This window comes from Peromyscus californicus, unplaced genomic scaffold, assembly GCF_007827085.1.
Source record: "Peromyscus californicus insignis strain IS unplaced genomic scaffold, ASM782708v3 Scaffold_5__1_contigs__length_169319896, whole genome shotgun sequence".
Taxonomy (NCBI): Eukaryota; Metazoa; Chordata; class Mammalia; order Rodentia; family Cricetidae; genus Peromyscus; species Peromyscus californicus.
Window position 1 is genome coordinate 19,744,631 of NW_026294573.1, and position 22,744 is coordinate 19,767,374.

Consider the following 22,744-nt stretch of genomic DNA (forward strand, 5'->3'; position numbering starts at 1 on the left):
CGGGCGCGCGCCGCCTGGCCCGGCGGAAAGTTTTCCTGGAGGAGTTTTGGCGGCGGCGGCGGCGGCGGCGGCGGCGACCGGAGCTGGCCATGGACGCGCTCAAGTCGGCGGGGCGCGCGCTGATCCGGAGCCCCAGTCTGGCCAAGCAGAGCTGGGCGGGCGGCCGGCATCGCAGTGAGTGTGTGCGCCCCTGGTCGGGCCTCCGCGGAGCTCGGGGCCAAGGTGGACCGGGCGGCCTCGTCCCGACCTGCGCGCCTGGGCCCCGGGGGTCATGTCCGGCTGCGTCTGGGGCGGGTCGGCAGGGAGCGGGCGGAACTCCGGGTCCGCAGGTGCGGCGCGGTGAGAACGCCTAGAGCCTCTCCACCAGCTCCAGCGCAACCCACGGGGTCCCCTCTAGACGCTGGGTCCCGCAGGTCCCTGATCCGGGGGGCGACCTCAGCCCCGGTGCCCCCCGAGGTCCTCTCGTCCTCCTCTCTGGACGCGTCCAGGTAGCAAGGCTGGCGTCCAGGCTATTTTCAAACCCTGTTTTCCCTTGTACCTTCCCTTGGGGGCTGTCCAAGTCCCTGGGCACCTAAGCAAAAGGCAGACTCAGACTAGCTGCCACTTTTCCCGGGTGTCTGGAAGGGCGGAGAGGAGCCTCCCCCAGCCACCTCTCGGGTTACTCTCTGGGAGCCGTCACCTGGCACCTTCCCCTGAGGCCTGAGAAACCTAGCTCAGGTCCCTCCCTTTTTTGGGAGTCGTTCATATGGGATCACCCAGGCCTTCCCTTCCTGGTGTGAAGCCAAAGCCTGGACTCTGGCACACCCTCACCTGCCATCCACCTGGGGCCCTTCGCCTCTCCCACTGGCAGTACCTGCCCACCCCCCACCCCCGCCCCCAGCTTCTTGCTAGCACCTTGCTTTGCCGGGCTCCACCAGGGGAGCCCGAGTTCCCTGGTCCCTAGAGCGCCAGCGTGTCTGGGCCTAGGGAGCCCGCCCCGGCCCCTCCTCTCTCCCACTGCGGTGCTCCAGTTGTGGGCTCCTCCTAGCCCAGACTGGCATTGGGGACGTGTGCTGGTGCCTGCTGGTGGGGGTGGGGTCAGGGGCCCCTTGGGCAGGGCATGTACCATCTTCCACACTTACTGACTCCCAAAATAACCCTTCAAAAATTTGTGGGATGTGACCAGGACTTTGGAGCATGACCTTCCCTTCCAGTGGATGAACCCTGTGGTTTTCTCCTGGGACAAGGGAGAAGGGTGGGTAGGGAAGAGGTCTGAAGGGGAGGGAGCCAGGAAGCAGAGATGAATTTGGAGGAGCAGGGTACATTTTGGATGGTGAGATTTCCCTGCCTGCTCCAGCCAAGGCAAGGCAGGTCACTTGTTCTTGATGATTTTGTTTCCCATCCTGCAAAATGGGGATAAGATTCTTGTGGGGCTGGAGATGTGTGTGGTGTGTTTGTAGGGTGCTTGCCTGGCTTTCAGGAAGTCCCTTGGTCCTAAGGTCTTGGTTCCATCACCATCATTATCATCATCATCATCAGCAGCACTTCACGAACTGTTTTGTAGCTGTACATGTCTGTAATCCCAGCACTAGGGAGCTGGAAGCCTGGGGATCAGAAGTTCAAGGTCATGCTGTGCCAAAAAGTGAGTTTGAGGCCAGCCTGGGCTAGGTGTTAGTTAAGCTGTTGCTAATGTATTTTCCAGCTTGGTGGGAAGGTCTCATTATGTCGCCCAGGCTGGCCTGGAACTTGCTATGTAGACCAGGCAGGCTTTGAGCATCTGCCTCCTCCAGTTGCTGAGTTTAAAGGTGTGCACCACCATGTCCACGTCCTCCTGGCTAAACCTAATTTTTAATCAGGTTTGGCCAGCTCTGAGATGGGGGCCTTAGCTTGTTTGCACCCTGGAGGGAAGCAGAACTCTTCTCCCTTCTTCCTGATCCTCTCAAAGCTCTGAGCTCCTCAGGAGCCTGGCCTGTCTTTGGTTAAGTGTCAAGTTCATAATCTTATTTTACAGAGAAGATCTTTACTTTCCTGGGACTCTCATGGGAGTGTCTGTGTGTTTTACTTGCCTAGGGGTGACTTGCATGAATGCATGCTCCTGCTTTGTCTCTGGTATTTGGCTTCTGTTAGCTCATTAGCTCCTGGGAGGTGACAAAGTTTGGGAATCTTATCTTCGAATCCATTTTAGAGATAACGGACCAGGAAGTGAAGTCCATGGCTCCAGGCACAGAGCGTGTCCTGAGGCAGAGCTTTTCCAGCCTAGGATTTTAGTCACATACCTTGGGTTTTCTGGCTGTTGGGGGAGCTAGGGACCTCCACTCCAGGGTTGGCTGGCTGCTCCCAGGACCAGTATGGACACAGGTTAGAGAGGAAGGCCTTGGGTGTGCCCAGCATCAAAGGTTGGGACCTAGCCAGTCCTTGGGTCTAGCTTTCATGATCAAAGGCAGAGCCTGTTAGATGGGAAAAGGAACTTGCTCTCAAGCCTGAGGACCTGAGTTCAATCTCTGGGTCCCAGTTGGTGGAAGAAGAAAACTGATCCCCAAAGGTTGCCCTGTGACCTCCACACATGCACTCTGGTACACACGCTCCCTCCCCCATATACCTACTAAAGTGTAAAAAAAAAAAATCCAAAAACCTCAGAGGGCAGAGCCGCTGGCCTGACCTGGCAAGAGGACTCCCTCCTTCTCATGGCCACTTTCTCCACCTTTCTGGGAACCATAAAGGTCTTATCTTGGTGCTGAGAATCAGAATATTCTCCCCAACTCATCTGTATTCTTCCTAAAGGTCCTGGAGCGACTTTGGCCTTCAGATTCCTGTTCAGGTTGTGCTAGCCTGTCAAAGAACCCAAAGAAAAAGGATAAGGAAAGACTCTATATGGGGTCTGTTCACATTTACCTATAGGGATGTAAATACTGCTGAGCATAGTCCTTTAATTCACACCTTTAATCCCAGCACTGGGGAGGCAGAGGCAGGTGGATCTCTGAGTTCCCGGCCGGCCTGGTCCACAATCCAGTTGCAGGACAGCCAGAGCCACATAATGGAGAGACCTTGTCTCAGAAACAAAACAAAACAAAAATAAACCAAAACACCAAAAAAAAAAGTCAAACCCCAGAATGTCCATGCCTGAGACAACAGCGGAGACACAGTGAGTCTGAGTATGTCACACTGGTAGTGTGAAGTGTGGCGGTTCTCACTTGTGGTGGAGGAAGGGACAGAGGGAGAAGGCCGCAGATAGTCGGTGGGGCCAGCATCGAATGCTAGAAATGAGATAAACCGGCGGAGGGGCAGCTCTTTCAGACAGGGCAGTGACTGTGTTGTTTTAGAAGCAGCAGTTGCAACGTGGGTCCAAGTGTAGTTATCTGGGAGGATTTTCCAGGGAAGTATGGTCAGGACAGCTGGAAGGGAAGGAAACCCCCACAGTGGACAGTGGGGCAGCCCCGGGGTCTTAGTTCAGAGGTCCCTCAAGGTAGAATTAGCACTGTGCTATCTTGTTCCTGAATGGCAATGGCTGGAGCAAGACCCACTGGATTTGTGAGGTTTGGAGGATGTTGCAGCTGGAGCCCACAGGACTCCAGTTTGCGAGGCACCCCAGGGCACTGGGAACCTCTGGCTGCAGGCCGAGCGGCAGGCGCTGGCGTCTTGTGTCAGAAAGTGGTCTGTGTGGAGGGGATCAGGGTACTCGGTCCTGGCAGCCGCCTCTCTTGAGAAGCTGACCTGGAAGACACAGGTGAGTCCAGGGAGGGAAGAACCGTGCGAAGAACGTTTGGCAGTGGAATGGCAGGTCCGAGGGCCGTTGAACTCGAGGCTCCTCGCAGTCTGGTTACTGAGGGAGGGACAGGATGTTTGAGGAGTCAGGTCACCCACTGTTGACAGGGGTCAGTTCGTTTCTGGGTGGTGTGGCATGTGTCACCCTGCCTTGCATTGGAAGGGGCTTGGTGGTTGCAGGGTGGGGTGTGGGCTTGAGTCTCAGGGCTCTCACTTAGGAGTCTTCGTTGTATTTCTTGCCTGTGATGCTGTGACATAGTGACTTCATAAAACTCAGTAAGCTGCCACATGTGCACTAAAGCCCTTTGTGCTCGAGTGACAGTGACAGTGGCTGGTACTTACGGGGCTCTTGGTGTTGTTTCAGACAGGGTCATGAGTGAGCTCATCTGTCCTCATGACAACCCCACGGAGTGGGTACTGTTACCTGTTTCAAAGTGAGGAAACAGGCACAGGAAGGTTGAGGGACTGAATCTCCTTTCCTTGCCCTAGAGACCTTACCATGTTCTTCTATTATACGCAAGTATGAGGAAGCTCTGGCTGAGGTCGCAATCACTTAATTATTATTCACTTTCGAGAATGCTCTTGGTGGTTTTCGTTTTTGAAATTGGCTTAGTCTTTGTTTTGTTTTGAGACAGGGTTTCTCTGTGTAGCCCTGGCTGTCCTGGAATGCACTCTGTAGACCAGGCTGGCCTCGAACTCACAGAGATCGGGCCTAACTCTGCCTCCTGTGCTGGGATTGAAGGCATGCATCTGCTGCCATGCCTGGTTCTTAGTCTGTTCACATTCTGAGACTTTCGCCATGAAAATCCTGAAAGTCCCACTGAATTTGTCGAAGGTTGTCATGTTCCTGGCAGGGAAGAGTTTAGGTCCCCTCCTAGGATGTCCCTGCAGCTTCCAAGATACCCCCACCAGGCCTGGGAAGCAGACTTGGTGCAGCTCTGATGTTCAGACATCACCTAGCCAGGTCCTGGCAATGGGGGCCAGGGCAGGATGCCCAAGTAGCCCTAGCCCCTCTGGGGGCCTTAACAAGAAAGGAACATGTGGTGCCAGCTGAAGCTAGACTGGACTTGTGGTCTGTCCCCAGCTAACTCCCACAGCAGGTCATCTGTAAAATTACAAAATGAAAATAGCGGAGTCATTACCCACCACAGGGCTGAAAATAACTCGGACTGGAATAAGGCTTAGGACACAGGCCTGTATTTGCCCAAGGGCCTCTGGGAGCTCTGCTTGGGAAGGGGTGCAGCCCTGGCTCTCTGCTGCTTGTGGTGTCTGGTGGTAGGAGACCACACTGGTCTGTCTGTCGCAGGCTCTTTCTTGGGGAAGTTGTGGGTGCCAGGGGCCTCCAAGAACCTCCGTGAAGAGCAAGTCACGTGTCCAGAAGCGCAGGAGAGGAGGCTGCCTACAAGGACAGGCAGGCAGCGGCAGTGGCAGAAACACTCAGGGCGGGGGCCCTTCCAGCATGGCGGCCTGGGGAGCGGACTTGAGGACTCTGAAGAGAGTCCTCTGAAGAGAGGCAGGCAGAGGCAGCTGCGGGGCATGGGTGACGCTGCTGTGGGAGGGATCGGTAGAGCCCTGTTCATGGCAACAGCCGTAGCCAGCATTGAGCAAGCCTGCAGATACCTGCCCTGGGACCTGGCCCTCAGCCTCCTCCTCCTTTGTCACACTTATCTCATTATCTTAGCCACAGTCTAACAGCCCTGTGAGCCTCGTACAGTCGCTTGCTTTCTCTATTTTATCTTCTTTTTGAGATAGCCTCACTATGTAACCCTGGCTGGCCTGGGACTCACTGTGCAGACCAGGCTGGCCTGTGTCCACAGAGATCCACCTATGGGGGTTTGGGGCATGGGCCACCACACTCTCCCTTGATTTGTTTATTTTTAACAGTGTGCGTGTGTGTGTGTGTGTGTGTGTGTGTGTGTGTGCACATGAGTGCGGGTTCCCTCCCACAGAGGCCGGGCAGATGGAACCCCCTCGAGCTGGAGTTGGAAGCGTTGTGAGCTTTCTAACCAGACCTGCTCAGCAGTGCTCTTAACTGCTGAGTCTTCTCGGCTCCCAGTTCATTGTGATTTACGTTTTCCTTTTCTGGACAGTCTTGTGTATGCCAGGCTGGCCTCTAACTGGCTGTATAGCCAAGGATAATCTTTAACTTCGATCCTCCTGCCTCTACTTCCCAAGTGCTAGGACCATAGGCATGTTCTACCATACTTGGTTTATGGGTACCGGGGTACCAGGGATGGAAACCAGGACTTCATGCATGCTAAGCAAGCATTCTACCAGTTAAACAACACCCCAAACTACTTCTCCCCCCACTTCTTCTTCTTTTTTTTTTTTTTTTTTGATTTTTTGAGACAGGGTTCTCTGTGTAACAGTCCTGGCTGTCCTGGAACTCACTTTGTAGACCAGAGATCCGCCTGCCTCTGCCTCCCAAGTGCTGGGATTAAAGGTGTGCGCCATCACCGGCTACTTTCCCCCATTTTATAGAGGAGGAAACTGAGGCTCATGGAGATCTCACTCAGGGTCATTCAGAGTATCAAACTAAGGCCCTTGCCCTTAGCCACTGGGCTAGCTTGCCTGCTTCTGATTAGGTGCCCTGGGAGAGGCTGGATGTGTGGATTACTGTGCATCTCTGGCTATGTAGACCAGGCTGGCCCCAAACTCACAGAGATCTGCCTGCCTCTGCTTCCTAAGTGCTGAAATTAAAGGTTTGTTTCTTATAGAAGATCTCAACGTGTGATCTAGGCTAGCCTCTAGTTTAGAATCCCCCTGCCTCTTCCTAGGATTGCAGATGGGCAGTGCCATGCCTTGCTTGGAAAGAACATTTTGGACATTGAGAAAGTAGATGTTGCACTGTGGGGTAGGAGCTTGTGGGGTGTGTGTGTGTGTGTTCAGAGAGGAGGGGGGGATCTTTCAAACATCCCAGCTATCACTGTAGGTGTCTCCTCTCTCTGACTTGCTGTGTGGTCTTGCACAGGCCCTACACTTCTCTGGGCTTCAGTTGAGTCATCTGTCAAGTAAAGGGTTAGGTAGAGGGTCGCTGAGGCTGGACCTGGTAGCCAGTGTAGAAGTTGGCAGTATTATAGAAAAGGGTCAGGCCAGGGAAGGAGGAATGTAAAAAAATGTCAAGCATTTGAGGTCAAGGAGGAGAGAATGTTTTGACAGCAAAGAGATCACCAGTGACCTTGGCAGGCTTTGGCCCTCTGGAATGAAGTGAGCGGAAGTGGCTTTGGACAGGGGCCAGGAAAGGGCTGAGCCAGAGGAAATGGGAGAGTGGGACCCAGAGATAGGGGAAGGATGTCTGCCTTAAGGCAGGGATGGATAATGAGAAGAGGTCACTCCTGATTGATTAGTATTGCCTGCCTGAGGCCATAGTGGAGAAACATGGAAGCGCTGCTGTCTATTAGCAATGTCTGCCAAGGACACAGGCATTGGGCATGGGGTGTGTCTCAGGTTGGAAGTGGTGGGCTGGGTATCTTGGGCTGTGAAGCAGCAGCATTGGTTATTAGGAAATACTTAAGAACCTCTTCCAACCTTTGACTAAACCAGAGGCAGTTTGCCTTGTGGCAGGTTGTGTGGTCCAGTGATGAGGAGCATGGGCGAGTCAGTGTCTTTTGCACTCCAGTTCCTCAGCTATAGAATGGGCATGAAAGACCTTCAAGGCTGCTGTGCCTACATTGGTTGATACGGTGGCTCTGCTTGTCCTGGAGACAGTGCTGTGAGCCTTGGTTTCTTCCAGAACAGGGAGTTGTTCTGGGGTCCTCATTGCCTGACACAGGACTCAAGATACCACAGGGACTCTGCTTCCTTTTGGAGGATCTAATGGATGGGACGTGTTGGGCTTTAGGTCATCTCAGTTGGGGCTCAGGAGGCCTGGAGGGCATCTTGTCAAACATAGCTGGGGTTAAGGGTGTTTGGGACATTCCTACACTCAGAAAACATTGAGTGCCAGCTGTGTGTCAGGCTCTGGGTAACCAGTCAGCGAAGTCCCCGCTCACCTGGGTCTGAGAGGAGGGGTAATACTTATAGATCTCTTCCCATCTCCCACCCCCCAAACACACAGTGTCAGTGAGGGACAGCGTCTTGCTCAACACAGATCATGAGCCATGAGCCGTGTGAATGAAGTGATGGAGTCCCTGGAACCCAAGGCTCTGGGACATGACCAAAGAAAGCAATAGGGAATCCAGAGGGCAGGGACATGGTAGCATCCCTTGAGCCCAGGATCCCTCCCCTTCCTGACAGTACAGGAGTGTCCTAAAGCTTGTATTGTGGCCTTCCCATCCTAGGTGGTGGGGAAGGGCACAGGACTTGTGTGTGAAATGGGCACAGTCGAGGATGTGCCCTTTGGGTATAGCATTTGTGGGGTGACCTAACAGGGACCTAGGAGGGGCCCTAACAGGGCTGTGTGCTCATCCCCAGTGACCTTGCTCTCTCAAGTAAGCTTGGCCCCGTTTCCCACTGTGTGATGGGTGCCCTTAGCCTTGGCTCCAAGGAGGAAGTGGGGAATGGCCAAACCTTCCCTGGGGGTCTGTACTCCCCCTTTACCTCAGCACTCTTTCCTGCATGAGGACCAGGTGAGGCCCTTCCCAACTCTCCCCTGACCTGTCTTTCAACCTAGGCTCACCCCTCCTCCTTGCTGACATTAGTGATGGCCAGGACATCTTGGAGGACCCTTCCCATGTGCCATGGCTGCAGCCCAGTGGAGCCAGTGACATCATTTAGCTCTAGCCCTAGCCCCTCTCCTTAGGCCTTTATCTTTGCTGGTCCTTACTCCCCAGACTGCCCATCTCTCAAGCAACTGTGGGCTGGGATGTTCCAGCTGGTGGGTAACTCTACCTGTATCTACCATGGTGGCTTTTGGCCCGTGCCTTCAACTCTTGAGCCTCAGTTTCCTTAGCTATAATGTGGGTCTTAGTCAGGGTTCTATTGCTGCAAAGAGACACCATGACCACGGCAACTCTTACAAAGAAAACATTTAATTGTGGCTCGCTTACAGTTCGGCGGTTCAAGTCATTATCATCTTGGCGGGACATGCAGGCAGACATGGTGCTGGAGAGGCAGCTGCTACATGTTGACATGAAGGCCACAGGAAGTAGACTGAGGGTCACACTGAGCGAAGCTTGAGCGAAAGAGACCTCAAAGCCCGCCCCCACAGTGACGCACTTCCTCCAACAAGGCCACACCTCCTAATGGTGCCACTCCCCATGGGGGCCTTTTTTTTTCAAATCACCATAGTGTGATAATCCCCATCTCAAAGAATCAGCCTGAGGACTCAGGGAGGAGGTGGGACCATTCGACCTCAGCATTGACATTGAGATAGCATAGCCAAATCTTGACTCTGTGACTTGGTTTGACTTCCTGGGCTTTGGAGCGGCTGTCTGCAGTGTGTGTGACAGGTTGTGGGTGCTCCTAAGGGTGGATGGGGACAGTGTATGTGAAGCTGGCCAGGTTTGTGGGCTGGGAGATAATAGTTAAAATAAAGATGGGGGTACCCCAAGGGCCCTTTGTAGGTGTGCTGAGGAGGTGGGTGGCGAGAGCCAGGCCTGCTCAGCACGCTGATGGCTGCCCGTCCCGTCCTGCCCTAGAGCTGCCGGAGAACTGGACCGACACCCGGGAGACCCTGCTGGAGGGCATGGTTTTCAGCCTCAAGTACCTTGGCATGACGCTGGTGGAGCGGCCCAAGGGTGAGGAGCTCTCTGCAGCTGCCGTCAAGAGGATCGTGGCCACAGTGAGTGTCCAGACAGGAGGGAGGACCCCAGGCCAGCTCCCCCTGCCCCAGCTGGTCTTGTCCCCAGGTGGGATCTGTATGATGTGGGCTTGAGCCCGGCACACGTTGAATCCCCTGTGTCCAGCTCAGCGGTGTTTATGGAGATTGTATTTGTGGGTAAGAGTCAGTTGGCATCCTCTTCGGGCTACTCTGGCCTTGACTGCTTCCAGCCTTGAGTCCCCACCTCAGGCTCCTGGTGACTCACTAGCTCCAGGGAGGGAAGGAAGTTGTTCCCCATTTACCATGTTCTCACTGCTTGGCTGTGTGGCCCACTAAAGTGTCCTCTCTGTACCTCTGAGTGGGTGTGGGCCCTTTAAGTCGATTCCCTAGGGTGGCCTTGACCTGTGGCTCAGGCCCTGGCCTGTGGGTGGAGCTGGGTCCCCAGGTCATGGTGCCGGGCTGTGGCAATCCGTGTAGCATCCCTCCCAGTTACATGCCTTCCCGGACAGGGGGTGTTGAGCCCCTCCTGTGAGGGCTAGTGCTCACCAGCATCAGGGCTAGTTGGTTGTCTGGTTGTGTCTCAGGAGGGCTGTCCTGGTTTGCTGTCTAGAACACTGACTAAAAAGGAGTTGGGTAGGAAAGGGGTTGTTTGTCTTAAACTTGCATCCAGCCCATTCCTGAGGGAGGGCAGGGCAGGAACTGAAGCGGAGACCTGGGCGGAATGAAGCGAAAGGCTGCCTCCTCATAGCTTGCTCAGCCTGCTTTCTTATATTCAGGACCATCTACACAGGGGTAACCCCCCCGCCAGGGGACCGGGCCCTCCCACATCAATCACCGGTCAAGGAAATGCCCCCAGAGACCTGCCTACAGGCCAGTCTGGCGGTGGTGTTTTCCTGATTGGGCCTCCCTCTTCCCAGGTGATTGCCACTTATATCAAGTTGACAAAACTAACCAGCACGAGGGTGCTGGTTGAGTGTCCACCCCATGGCACCCGTCAGTTGTCTGAGCTGAGGGGCCTTGGAGCAGTGAGGTACAGACCACCAGACAGGCTCCTCTGACCCCTGTGTGCCCCTAGGCCAAGGCCAGCGGGAAGAAACTGCAGAAGGTAACACTCAAGGTGTCGCCCCGGGGGATCATCCTGACGGACAGCCTCACTAGCCAGCTCATTGAGAACGTGTCCATTTACAGGTACGCTCAGCAGGGAGTGGCCATGTCTGCTCTGCCTCTCAGAATGATAGGAGTGGCCTGTCTGAATCTAGGCTCTACAGCTTTCTTTCTGGGGTGCGGGAAACCTCAATTTCCCTCATCTGTAAAATGGGCTGGGGCCAGGTCCTGCCTCCCTGTGCTGTTAATGGAGTGCCAGCAAGTAACCCACAGCTCCCAGGGACGCTGCGATGGTGGCACTACTGTCCCCTAATCAGCTGACGCAGGCTCAGAGGGCCTGTGCTTGGCCACACATAGCTGTGAAACCTGCCTATTCTTTCTGCCCTGAACACAGTGCTCAGCCCTGGTCCTCTGGCTCAGTGTTCCTGAGAGGCCTCATGCAGGAGCTGGAGCAGTAATGGAGATGTTCCTTCTCTGATCCTAGGGAGGTAGGGTCCAGCTCCAGGGGCTTCAGGTTTCCCCTTAGCCAACACTTCGAAGTGCCTGCCAGCTCCTGCCCTCTGGGCACTTCCAGTCTGGAAAGGAATGGAGGGAAGGATGTGCGAGACAGTGTTTCCCAAGAAGGCTGAGAAGAAGGGTGTGCCAGGGGAAACCTGGGAACACCTCCCAGTGGAGGTGGCTCCTTGAAGGATCTGGTTGATGGCTGTCCAGAAGCAAGGGATGGTTAGCAGGAGGCCAGATGCCTAGGATGGAAAAAGCACTTGGGGACATGGCACCCCCTCCTTCCCTTCTGGGGGTGATCAGTGGTGTTATTGAAATAATGTGATAAAGGTTGGGACTGCATTGGTGAGCGGTGAATCTGCTGAGTTGTGTCCCCAGCCAACGGCCCCTCCCCTGACTGAGTCTCAGGATAAATGGAAGTAGGAAGGGCTAGACAGAACAGGTGATGAGCCTCGGGGTGCTGAGGTTGTGGGCAGAAATCTGAAAGGTCACCATTAACTGCAGAGGAAGCTGATATGTCTCCTCTGCACCCACTGGGGCTCCTGGGCGGGTCATCTTCACATCGCCCCAGCCCCAGCCCCAGCTCCTCCTCCAGCCCAGTTCCAGGAGGACTTGCTCATGGTCCTGGTCTCTTAGGAGATGGTCCTGGATATTATCTGGTGTCTGGTGGTGTAGAGTACAGAAGGGCAGCGGTAGGCAGGGCAGTGTCGTGCTTCTCCTTCCTGTCAGTTGACCCAGACCCCTGAGGTTGTGGTTGTGAGTTCACAGCCTGGCTCTATCAGCAGCGTTGTGTCCCAGACCCCCAGCTCAGAGGATGGCTCAGAGGTTGAACAAGGAAGAATCTGTAGGTCCTTGGGGCGTTGACTGGTATGCAGTTGGGTTGTGGCTCAGTGTGGCATGGAGAGAAAGAAGAAGAAGGCACTTCATTCCTTATTCCCCAGGTCCCCTGCCTGGCCTGAATCTCTCCCTGTAGGTGACTCAGGATGCCAAGTCCAGATCTGCAGAGGCTTGCCCTGGTGGAGACCAGGCAGCAGACTCTCTGAGACCCAGGAGAGGCACATCCAGATGTGGTGAGGTGCCACGCAGGCCTGGTGATACTTCTCGCCTGCTTTTCAGGATCTCCTACTGTACCGCAGACAAGATGCACGACAAGGTGTTCGCTTACATCGCCCAGAGCCAGCACAGCGAGAGCCTGGAGTGCCACGCCTTCCTCTGCACCAAGCGGAAAGTGGTCAGTGGGCGGGCCGGGCCCGGAGGGGACAGTCACAGAGATTTAAACACAGGAGGAAATCCCCGGGAATCTCAAGTGGGCGTGAGAGTACACTGTGAGGGCTGGAGTCAGAATCAGGCCAAGACTAGCTGGACTGTCTGGCTGTGGGCAATGAGTATAGCCCATGTCCCCTGGGCATATGCCTCTAGTAATGTGATTGCTTGGGTTTGAGGCTGTGACACTCTTGTCATTAGTATAGTCTGGGGTGCAGGCCCTGTAGGAATTAGCTTTGGAGATGGGAATCCAGAGGGACCCAGTGCAAGGTAGAAATGAGTCTTCTCTGGACTAGGCTTTCTGGGGTCAGGCGGAGGCCAATGGCTCCTTTGCAACCTCCTCTGTGCCCATTTGGGAGCTGGGCTTCAAAGTGTTTTTTTACTTAGTCTCCAGGGCAGTTCCATAAGGTGGAAATGGTTAAGATCTCTGTTGCTTTTCTTTAAGTCTTTTGATTGCAATAAGACACACCCCAGAAACCAGCAGCTTTGCTCATGATAACACAGCCAGCCAGGTGCAAAGTGAGGCCCTGAGCCCACAGTCCCTCACCTCTGCACAACTGGGAGACTGAGAGCTTCCTGTCCCTGCCTTTGGCCACAGCTGATGGGGCTGAGTGATGGAGGCACCTTGGTGGTCTCCAGCCCGTGCTGTGACTGGGGAGCAGCAGGAGCTGTTCTGACTTGGTTGACGCCTTGGTTTCTGGGGCCTTTGAGGATTGAGTGTGAGGAGGCTCCTGGTGTCCTCTGGCTCAGCGTCTGCATCTGCCAACAGCTCAGAGCCTGATCACCAGGCCCATGGTTCTCAGAGGCAAGGAGATGAGACCTTTTCCTTCTCCATCAAAGGACACACGGGAACTCCAGTCTCTGGGCCCCAGGTTTCTATTATCAGATGAGTTTCTCAGGGCTGCAGGAATAAATGACAACATCCCCTTCTAGTCCTAGGAAGAGGCTGGAATAGGCCAGTGGGCTTGCGTTTCTTCAGCAGCCCTGGAGAGAGCCATGTCTTCTCTTTCCTAACTTCCAGAGTACCTTCACAGTCTACCTACAGTCCTGGCCTCATGGAGCCATCCTCTATTTTCAGAGGCACCTGTGGACCATCTTCCCATATTGTGTCTCTTAGTCACTGTGAAGAGACACCATGACCAAGGCAGCCCTTAGAAAAGGAAGCATTTAGTTGGGGCTGGCTTACAGTTCCGAGGTTTAGTCCATTATCATCATGGCGAGGAGCATGGCGGCGGCGTGCAGGCAGACCCAGAAGCAGTAGCTGAGAGTGAAGTTCTGATCCAAAAGCAGAGAGAACATCAGGCCTCATGTGGGCTTTTGAAACCTCAAAGCCCACCCCCAGACATACTTTCTCCAACAGGGCCACACCTCCAAAGCCTTCTAATCCTTCTCAAATAGTGCCAGCTCTGGTGACTGAGCATTCAGATACACGGGCCTGTTCTTACTCAAACCTCTCCACTGTCCATTCTCACACTGCCGTTTCTCTGACCCTCCCTCTCAGGCCCCTGTGGTGACAATGGCCACTGGATAATCCAGATTTATCTCCCTATCTCAACACCCTCAATCTAATCCTGCCTGTGAGGTTTGGTTGCTGTGCACGGGACATCAGGAGAATGAGAACAGCTGGTGTGCTGTGTAATCATGGGTGAACGCTGTCCGTCTCTGTCTGCTTACCTATCAGCAGAATGAGGAGGTCACCTCATTGACCCCTAGGATCATTCCAAGGCCCCATTTCTTTTGCATGCCTTATCTCCTTGCAGACTCCTTGTTACCAGTCATCCCTCTGGGATCCTGCAGGGCTCTGAGCAGTGGTGGCTTCTCCCATGACAGCCTGGTTCCCACAGATGGCTGGAGCCTTTGCTGTGAATGAGGTCACATTGACTTAAAACTACAGACTCACTGTGTTCCCGCTGTTTGCTCCTTCCTCCTCACTGACCACAGCAGGCAGGGCTGCTGGCCCTAAGTCATTGCTGCCGTGTGTGGGCACCCGTGGGAAGGGCATGCGGTGGGAGGGGCATGATCACGTGAAGCAGCTCCCTCCGGGATGGGGTTCTGTGCAGAACAGGGAGCAGACCCAGCCCTTCAGAAGGAGGCCTGTGCCCGAGGCTATCCACAGCCTGCCCCAGGTTAGAGAGCATTGCTCAGGAAAGCAGAAGCCGGCTACCCCATGGCTGTGGCTAGTGTAGCCTCGTGGGCTAGGGGCGGGGCTCTTGCCGGACACCCAGCCGCTTGTTTCTCTGCGTGACTTGGCTGTGGTCTGTCTTCACCTATCTCTACCTCTTGTCGCCCAGGGTTTCCAGGTCACCCTGGAGTGGTATAGGTTCCTCCCAGGGCTTCAAGACCTTAGCTGGGCTCTAAGGCCCAGTGGGCCAACAGTGTGGACAACCTTCAGAGATTCCCTGATTAGCTGAGGGAGAAGCAGAGATGAGTGGGGGCCTTGGCTCTGCTCCACCTTCTATCAGCTGTCTCCAGTTTGTGGACAAGGCTCTGCAGTGTACAATAAGGACCTGCTGCATAGGTCTGTGGGGGAAGGGCTGGATTTGACACTGAGTCTGGGGCTTGGCTCTAAGGTGGAGGTTTTTGGACCTGGAGGTTAGGGAGATGCCCAGAGACTGGAGCCTTAAAAGATGAGTGGAGTAGTGAACAGGAGTGTGCCAGGCTGAGGGCTTAGGGATTGAGTGTGCAAAAGTACAACTTGATTGTGGTGTGCTGGGCCTGTCAGCCTACAGGACCCATGGTGCAAATGTGGTCCTCACTGAGTCTCCACCTTTCCTTGTTGGCCAAACAAGAAGCTTGGAGAAAGGGGTTCCTTCTGGGGTCCCCCACAGTGCAGCCCAAGGACTCCCTTTCCTGGTCTTGTTTGAGCATGATCAGAAGGTCACTGCAAGGAAGTGGTTTCCTATACTCATGGGAGAGGCCTCAGCTTAGCAAACACAGCCTCTGTGATCAGAAGTGGAGGTGGAGGAGGCTGGGCTCCCCATGTGGGCGTAGGAGACCCCAGTTCTGTCCGGCAGAGGTGACAGGGCTATTTCCTTCACGTGGACCTTAGTGTTCTGGAGGGATCTTTGTGTAGAGATTAGTATGGGAGCCAGGGAAGCGCTGTTGGTGAGCACAGGGCCTGGTTTGGGCTGCACATCTGGCCCTCCTTGACTTCCTGATATAGCCTGCTTAGACAGAACGAGATAGGGACATGGACAGCTGGACCAAGAGGAAGCTTCTGGGTCATAAGACAGATCCACAGCAGAATCCCAGGAGGGCCGTGCAGTGGCCTGGGGAATGCAAGTCTTCCTGCTGAGTGTTCCTGTGACTCATACATACTGCTGAGGGTCCCTGGGGAAGCAGGCCACCCCGAGGCCTTCCCAGCCCAGCCCTGCAGTCACCTACACACATTGCTTCACATATCTGCTCGGGTTACATGTTTATTATGACTTACTGTACAGGACACCAGGACAGAGGGGCAGGAATATGTGCAAACGAACCAGATTTATGTAAACAGAATAAACCCCTGTCCTAGGTTCCTGCAGCAGACATAATGGTGTTTCCATGGTCCTGCCACATGGGTGACCAGCCCTTGCTCCAGAGCATGGTGATCTGACTTGGCTGGTAATTAGCCCATATTTTTAGTTCATGGGCAATTCTCAATGGTAACTGGGTCTATTAAACTTGATTCAGACGTGACAGCTTAAATTGTAAACAGCTGTGAAGACTTTCATACTTAATTACCATATTTAAGTTTTACCATAAAGCAGCCTCACTTCCATCAAAAATGTAAATGACGGAGACATTCAAATGAGATTTTATACTTCGTGAAGTTTAATTGGCGCAGATCAGTCAGTTTGGTGATTTTGAATTTTTTTTTTAAAGAGTTTTGAAGGCGGTGGCCCCAAATTTATTTCTCAATTAAATCGAATTGTCTGGTGGAGGCTGCTTAATCCTGAACTTGTCTGCAATTGACTGACTGCTTATACTCCGAGCTCTGGGCTGGGTACCCCAGGATTGGGCTAACAGGAGACCATAGCAGATCTCTGTGACAGTCGGGACCTGAGACGCCATCGCTGCCACCTGAGGGCTCTCTGTGAGCTGTGGCACCTCTCTTGATTGTAAGGAAGCATTCCCATGGGGATGGAAGCATGTGAGCTAGGGACACGTCCATCAGTAGATTCCAGAGGGAGGTGCGCGGGGCTGTGGAGCCCTGTGCTGGTGACAGGAGAGAGAGGGGGTTTGAAGTGGGAGCCAGGGCATCTGCTCATAGGCTGGCCACAGTGCTGGATGGCTTTTCTTCCTTAGCGTCACCGACATCCTGATTCTGCCACCCCCACCTTGCTGGGGTGTCGGTTAGCAGCTGCTGGCCCCCTCAGCGCCCTGTAGCTCTGACAGTGTGGTCCCTGTCTCTCTGGCTGTAGTTCAGGCATGGCTAGGCCTTTCCACTCCTGGCTTCTGTTGTCGTGTCAAGGGCTCTGAGGGGAGGGATCCTCCGACAACCCAGGAGGGATTCCCAGAAGAAGTGGTCCTCACGGTTGGTTTAGGTATGCCTGAAGGGAAGGAAAAAGGAGGGGGTGACCATTGTAGGAGGCACTGGACGGGGGGTGCTGCATTGGGCCCCAACTGCCTCTCTAGAGTGTGGCCTCTTTGTGCCCCAGGCTGCTGTGGGAAATGGAGGAGCTAGGTCTCTCCCTCCTCCCCTGGGCCTTCCAGAGCCTGTCACGGGGTGGGCGCCCCGGCCCTCCAGTTCAGACTTGCTTTTGCTGGCTGACACTGTGCCCATCCCCACCCTCACTTCCTGTTTTTCAGGCACAAGCCGTCACCCTCACTGTAGCCCAGGCCTTCAAAGTTGCCTTTGAGTTTTGGCAGGTGTCCAAGGAAGGTGAGTCTTTCCTCCTGGGCATCGTGAGTGATGTGAACAGGGTGGGTAGAGGCCCGAAGTCAGGCCTGAGCCTCATCTCCTACTGGGCTGGTGGTCTTGAACAGGTCCTCCTGCCTCTCTAAGACTCAGTTTCCCCATCTGGACAAAAGCCATCTTCCCCCTTCTTCAGAGTGTTCGGGCTTCAGTGAACTCTGGAAGGTGTCCTTCCTCCTGGTGGAGCCCCATACTGCCCGAGTGCCCTGAGCCTGCCTTCTCCCCAGTGGCTTACGGAGACAGCGTCTGTAGTGTCTCAGTGTGTCGTGCCTTCATCCCACAGAGAAAGAGAAGAGGGAGAAAGCCAACCAGGAGGGAGGCGACGCCTCAGGGACCCGATGTGACGGCACCTCCTCATTGAAAAGCTGTGAGTCTTGGCCCTGCGCCTGCCCTCCTGAGCTCTTGCTGTTGGCCCTGTTCTGTTAAATCAGCAGTACGTGTGCCGTGTGAGAAGATGCTGTTCTGACGCACACTCATCCGGGCACGTCCCCGCATATACGTGTCAACTCGTATGTGCTCCTGTGTGCTTTACCTGTTAGACATCCCAGCCTACTTGGTGCACTTTTTGTTAGTTTTCGGTTTTCAAGACTCGGTTTCTCTGTGAAGCCCTGGCTGTCCTAGAACTCTGTAGAACTCCCAGAGATCCGCCTGCCTCTGCCTCCCGAATGCCGGGATTAAAAGTGTGCGCCACCACTGCCTGACAACTTTTAAACATTCAGTTTATGTTATGAATATGCAGGCTCCAGGGTCTGCCCTCAGGAGCCACAGGTTCTCTCCTGTGGGCAACTGTCCTGTAGCTGGGGGTGGGTAGTGGGTGGATGGGGGGTGTCAAAATGGGGCTCCGGATGATCAAAGTCTGTCCTACATCTGGACAAGGTCAGAGTCCCAGAGCTAGTCAGGACTGGTATAGTGCAGGGGTACCGGAATGTGTCTGTGGAAGAAGCTAGAGGAGATGTATGTCCTCCTGATGCCGCCAACTGACCCCTCATAGTGGTTGCCACTGGAAACCTGCTGGATTTGGAAGAGGTAGCTAAGGCCCCGTTGTCTACAGTCACCGCTAACACCAACAACATGGACGAGACACTGCGGCCTCCAGTCTTGGGCAACAGCAGTGTTGTCTGGGTGAGTAGTTCTGTGGCCCGGACATGGTTTTTGGATCCCCTGAGTCTTAGCCAGGTCTCTGAACAAGCCTGAAGTGGTTCCCAGACCCAGGCTCTGACACCGTGACTTATGGGCCTCTGGCAGGACCAGACCCAGCCCATCAGGCCCTGGGTGGAGTAGCTGAACAATGTCCCCCAGCCCATCAGGCCCTGGGTGGAGTAGCTGAACAATGTCCCCTCTGAGCCCAAGGTTGTGTTCCCAGCAGGCCCGGTTCCCAGCACGGCCATCTCCTCCCAGTACTCAACTCTGAATCTGAGTGTCTGGCTCTTCCCTCTCTGATCAGCAAAGGCTCCCTTGTTAGCATGGCAGGTTTGTGCCTGGTCCCCCTCCCGTCCCAACTGTCTGAATGCAATGCCAGGCTGCAGGCTCTCAGGACTCATAGCCAGTGCCTGACCTCCGTGTCAGCCTTTTTACTCCCTCAGCGATGACACCGACCTTCCACAGCATCTCCCAGAGGAACCTGAGTGGCTTTTAATTTCAATTTTCATTTGGAGGTGGCTGACTTCAAACTGCATTACAAAAATAGCACCAAGATTCCCGGGCCCCATAGACACTTGAGCTGTTAGCATCCTCATCAGCACACGGCAGGGACCAACAGGACCGTGCTCGCGCATCTGCAGAGTGACACCCTGTGCTTGTCATAGCTCCCTCCTTTCTTTTTCTTTCTTTTTTCTTTCTCTTTTTTATTGTTGTTGTTGTTTGGGTTTTTGGTTTTGTTTGGTTTTAAGACAGGGTTTCTCTGTGTGGCCCCGGCTGTCCTGGAACTCACTCTCTAGACAAGGCTGGCCTCGAACTCAGAGATCCACCTGCCTCTCTAGGGAGGACACCAACCTTCCACGGCTTGGGACTCCAAGCCTGTGCCACAGGCCAGTTTCTCTCTTCACACGATGGCATGATGGGACTCCCGACAACTGTCAGGCCACCTCTGATGGGATCACCCTGGGTATCCCTTGTACCTGTCTGTTGCTGCCCAGTCCCCATGCCATTGCCATGTGTCCTAAAGGCCTGGAGGGGTTCACATAGCACTTAGCCCCGAGGGCTGAGAGGTCCTAATATCAGTTACCCTGCACTAGCGCAGGACTGTGGCTGGCAGTGGGCATGAAGGGGGTACAGGCAAGCCTTCTCTGTGCTTCCTTTGGGGCTGGAAAGCTGTGGAAATCATGTCCCCCAGTTTACAGAAGGAAAAGCTGTCTCAGAAGAGCTGTGACTTATCTGGGTCACTGAAGGTCCAGAGGCCTCAGACATGCCTTTTCTTTTTCTTTCTGTTTTTGAGGGGTGGAGTGGAGTAGGGGTTCTGAGACAGGGTTTCTCCGTGTAGCCTTGGCTGTTCTGGAACTCTCTCTGTAGACGCTGGCCTCAAATTCAGAGATCTACCTCCCAAGTACTGGATTAAAGGTGTATGCCACTACTGCCTAGCTGAGACATGCCTTTTCTTGTCCTGGGGCCCAGCTTTGGGTCCGTGGGCATGAGGGCTGCCTTTGCTAGGCACCTCCTCCCAACACAATACAGGCCCTGGGTCCCTGTAGCTCCCTTGGGGACCATGGCCCCGCTCAGAATTCTTACTTCTTTCTCTGTTTCTAAGGAGCTGGATGATGGCCTGGATGAAGCCTTTTCAAGGTAACACTCTGAGAACCTGTGCTGGGGATGTGTGTGGGCCTCAGGCTGGACCTGGCTACTCTTTACCCTCGGGCTTTGTTCTGACTGAGAACTTGAGCCCTCTAGCCGTCTACACAGCAATTCTTGAATTCCTCCAGGAAGGGAACTCTTACAGGGTGTCTCATGCATGAGAATGCTTTTTGTGGCAGGAGCAGCTTGTTATTTTGCAACATGTTGTGAAGAAGCCAGCAGGGGAGGACTGGGCCACTTGGGGTTCCTCGTCCAGTCTGGGTCCTCAGGGTCCTCAGGCCTCCCTTGTCTCCTTTGGATGTGCGGCACTGTCAGAGGCTGCCTGCCTCAGGGCTTTCCTTAGGGTTAGCGCCTTTGCCCTCTGGCCTTCCCCCTCTCTCCGCCCCTGGATGTAGCCAGGGTGGGCACCAGGTGAGGCCCTTCTCAAGGAAGCATCCCTTCCCCCACCTTCCCTGCTTCTGTGGCCAATTCCACCCACATCTGGAAAACAGTTTCATCTGTTTTTCCAGAATGTTCAGTTGTCGCGGGTCCTTACTAACCACCTCAAACAGATCCCTGTGTAGTGTGATCCCTTGGCCCAGACCGGCCCCCTGTCTGCTGAACCTGACCATGAACACCCCTTTGACCCATCAGCTCACAGTCCTGGCCCGGGGACTCTGCATGTGCTCACTGCTGTCAGAGGCCTTCCTCCAGGCGTTCACACACCCCAGGAGCCCCTCCTGAGGACAGGGCTGCCCTGTTCGGACCTTCCAGGTTCTTCTGGACATTAGGCTTGCCTCCTTGAGTGAGTGTTGGGAAGCACATGCCGACCTGGTTACGCCAAGTGTCATCTCATGGCCGAACACTTCCTGCCCACAACTGCCCTTTGTTAGAGTAGGGTATTGTGGCCTGCCCCAGGGCTCTGACCCTCTTGGGCATCCTGTTGTCGGGGGCTCTAGCTCTCCTGCTGAGCTTTGAGTCCGCCCTTTCCCACTCACACCCCCTCCCGTCTGTCCCGGTGTGGCTGTTCCCTGCCCCTGCCAGCCCCTCTCCTGTTGCCTGGCTCACACCGCTTTGTCTTCCAGGCTAGCACAGTCACGGACGAACCCTCAAGTCCTGGACACTGGGCTCTCAGCACAGGACATCCAGTATGCGCAGTGCTTGTCGCCCACCGACTGGGACAAGCCTGACAGCGGTGGCATCGATCAGGATGACTTCTTCAACTTCTGAGGGCCTGGGACCAGCAGGACACACTGGCCTTGACTTGTGATGGACCAAAAGCCACTTGCAGCAGGGTGGCCGTCTCCAGGAGCCGAGAGCTGCAGTTATCAGGGAGAGAGGGCAGAAAGGGCCGGGACTATCCAGTCAGTGACTCCTGGTCTACACTCGGAAACCAGGTTTGCTTCCGTCAGGCGCCCACGGTGTGTGCAGGGCAGGGCCTGGCCTCCTGGTGCCCCTCCTGCTGTGGGTGTCAAGACAACGACCAAAGCATTCCATGTTCCTTTTCTCCTCAGGCAGTGCAAGCCTGTCATTCTTTGTGCACTGGAGGGGACATGGCCTTTAGGGGAGCTGGGGCCCTCGAGTTCAGCTTCTTTGGGGCAGCCCCTGACCAAAGACACGTAGCTCTGCACTTTAACTCTCACAGAACGGACATGGGTTTGAGGTCCTCGCTGGTGCTGGGGAGTAGAGCCTGCCTCCTGCCCTCCCTCCACAAGAGGGCCACCGTCCCTGAGGTGGTCGGTAGAGTGCTAGGACCTAGTGTGCCAGCTGCCTGGACTTCCAGTCTCACCGCAGCCGTGGGGGTCGCCTCTGTGGCTCCCCAGCAGACAAAGCTGGGCCTGCTTTTCTGTTTTTGTCTGTGTGTCCTTGTGTGTGCTCCATCTTCTGCCCACCCCCCTCCAGTTCTGGGACGATACCAAAGCCTCGCACTAGGTTGTGGCAGAATATTTTTCATCCATTTTACAGATAAGGAAACTGAGGCAACACATGTTGGGAGGGGGGGTGGAGTTGAGAATAGAACCCAGGTCTGATACCAAAGCTGCTGTCGGTCCGCCCACCTCTCACAGCCCACGCCCCCCTTCTCTCCAGTTTTGTTGTCCTCCCAGGAACCAAAAAGCCCTAGCTATTTTCTGACCAAAATGTGTTTCATAACAATCCATCTGGTGCCTTTCCACACAGCGCTGGCTCAGGCCTCCATGCCCTGCTAGCTGCCACGCTGCTGACTTCCGGGGAGGTGTGTTTTGAAGTCTGTCGATTCCACGGGTGAAACGGAATCCTCCAGAAGCATCTTCCTGATGTGGCAGCCCCAGTGGTCCCCCCAACCCCACCCGGTGGTCGGGCAGTCCAGTGGTGAGCTGTTTTAGTCTCGCTGGTCCCATGGGCTCTGGCATCCTGAACCTCAGCCAAGCCACGAGCATCTTTGCATCGCTAGGAGCCCCCAGTGGCCGGGCTTATGAGAGCAGGTCTCAGTAGCCCCAGGAAAACCACATCAGCATGACTTAGTTCCCAGCTCTGGGTGCCTGAGTCAGACCCTTGCCTTAAGGAAGGCACTTGGAGAATCCTCACTAGAACAAGGGTAGCTCCTTTTCCCCAGCCAGCTCCAGGGTCCTGAGTGCGAAGGACTGCTATGGTGTTGGGTGGTGCTGTGGTCTTGACAGACTGTCCACTTCCTGTTCCTGCTGGGTGAAGCTGGAAAGGCGGCTCTGAGGAAGAAACAATAAATGTTCCCTTTTTATGTGTAAGCATCACTCCGCTCGGGGTTATTGATGGTG

At 54.8% G+C, this 22,744-nt stretch overlaps 1 protein-coding gene across 2 annotated transcripts; it reads left to right on the forward strand.

Moving 5' to 3' along the window:
* Ldlrap1 (low density lipoprotein receptor adaptor protein 1) lies at window positions 1–22,720 on the forward strand. 2 transcript variants are annotated; one of them, XM_052718262.1, is made up of 9 exons: window positions 1–174; window positions 9,321–9,463; window positions 10,518–10,630; window positions 12,164–12,278; window positions 17,102–17,174; window positions 17,491–17,574; window positions 18,199–18,329; window positions 19,954–19,985; window positions 21,059–22,720. In XM_052718262.1, exons 1-9 carry the CDS (start codon window positions 90–92, stop codon window positions 21,201–21,203), a joined length of 921 nt encoding a protein of 306 aa, XP_052574222.1. In that variant the 5' UTR covers window positions 1–89; the 3' UTR covers window positions 21,204–22,720. The 2 variants fall into 2 exon arrangements, with proteins under 2 accessions (XP_052574222.1, XP_052574221.1); XM_052718261.1 differs by having other exon boundaries at window positions 3–174; window positions 19,951–19,985.
* Window positions 22,721–22,744: the final 24 nt, after the last annotated feature.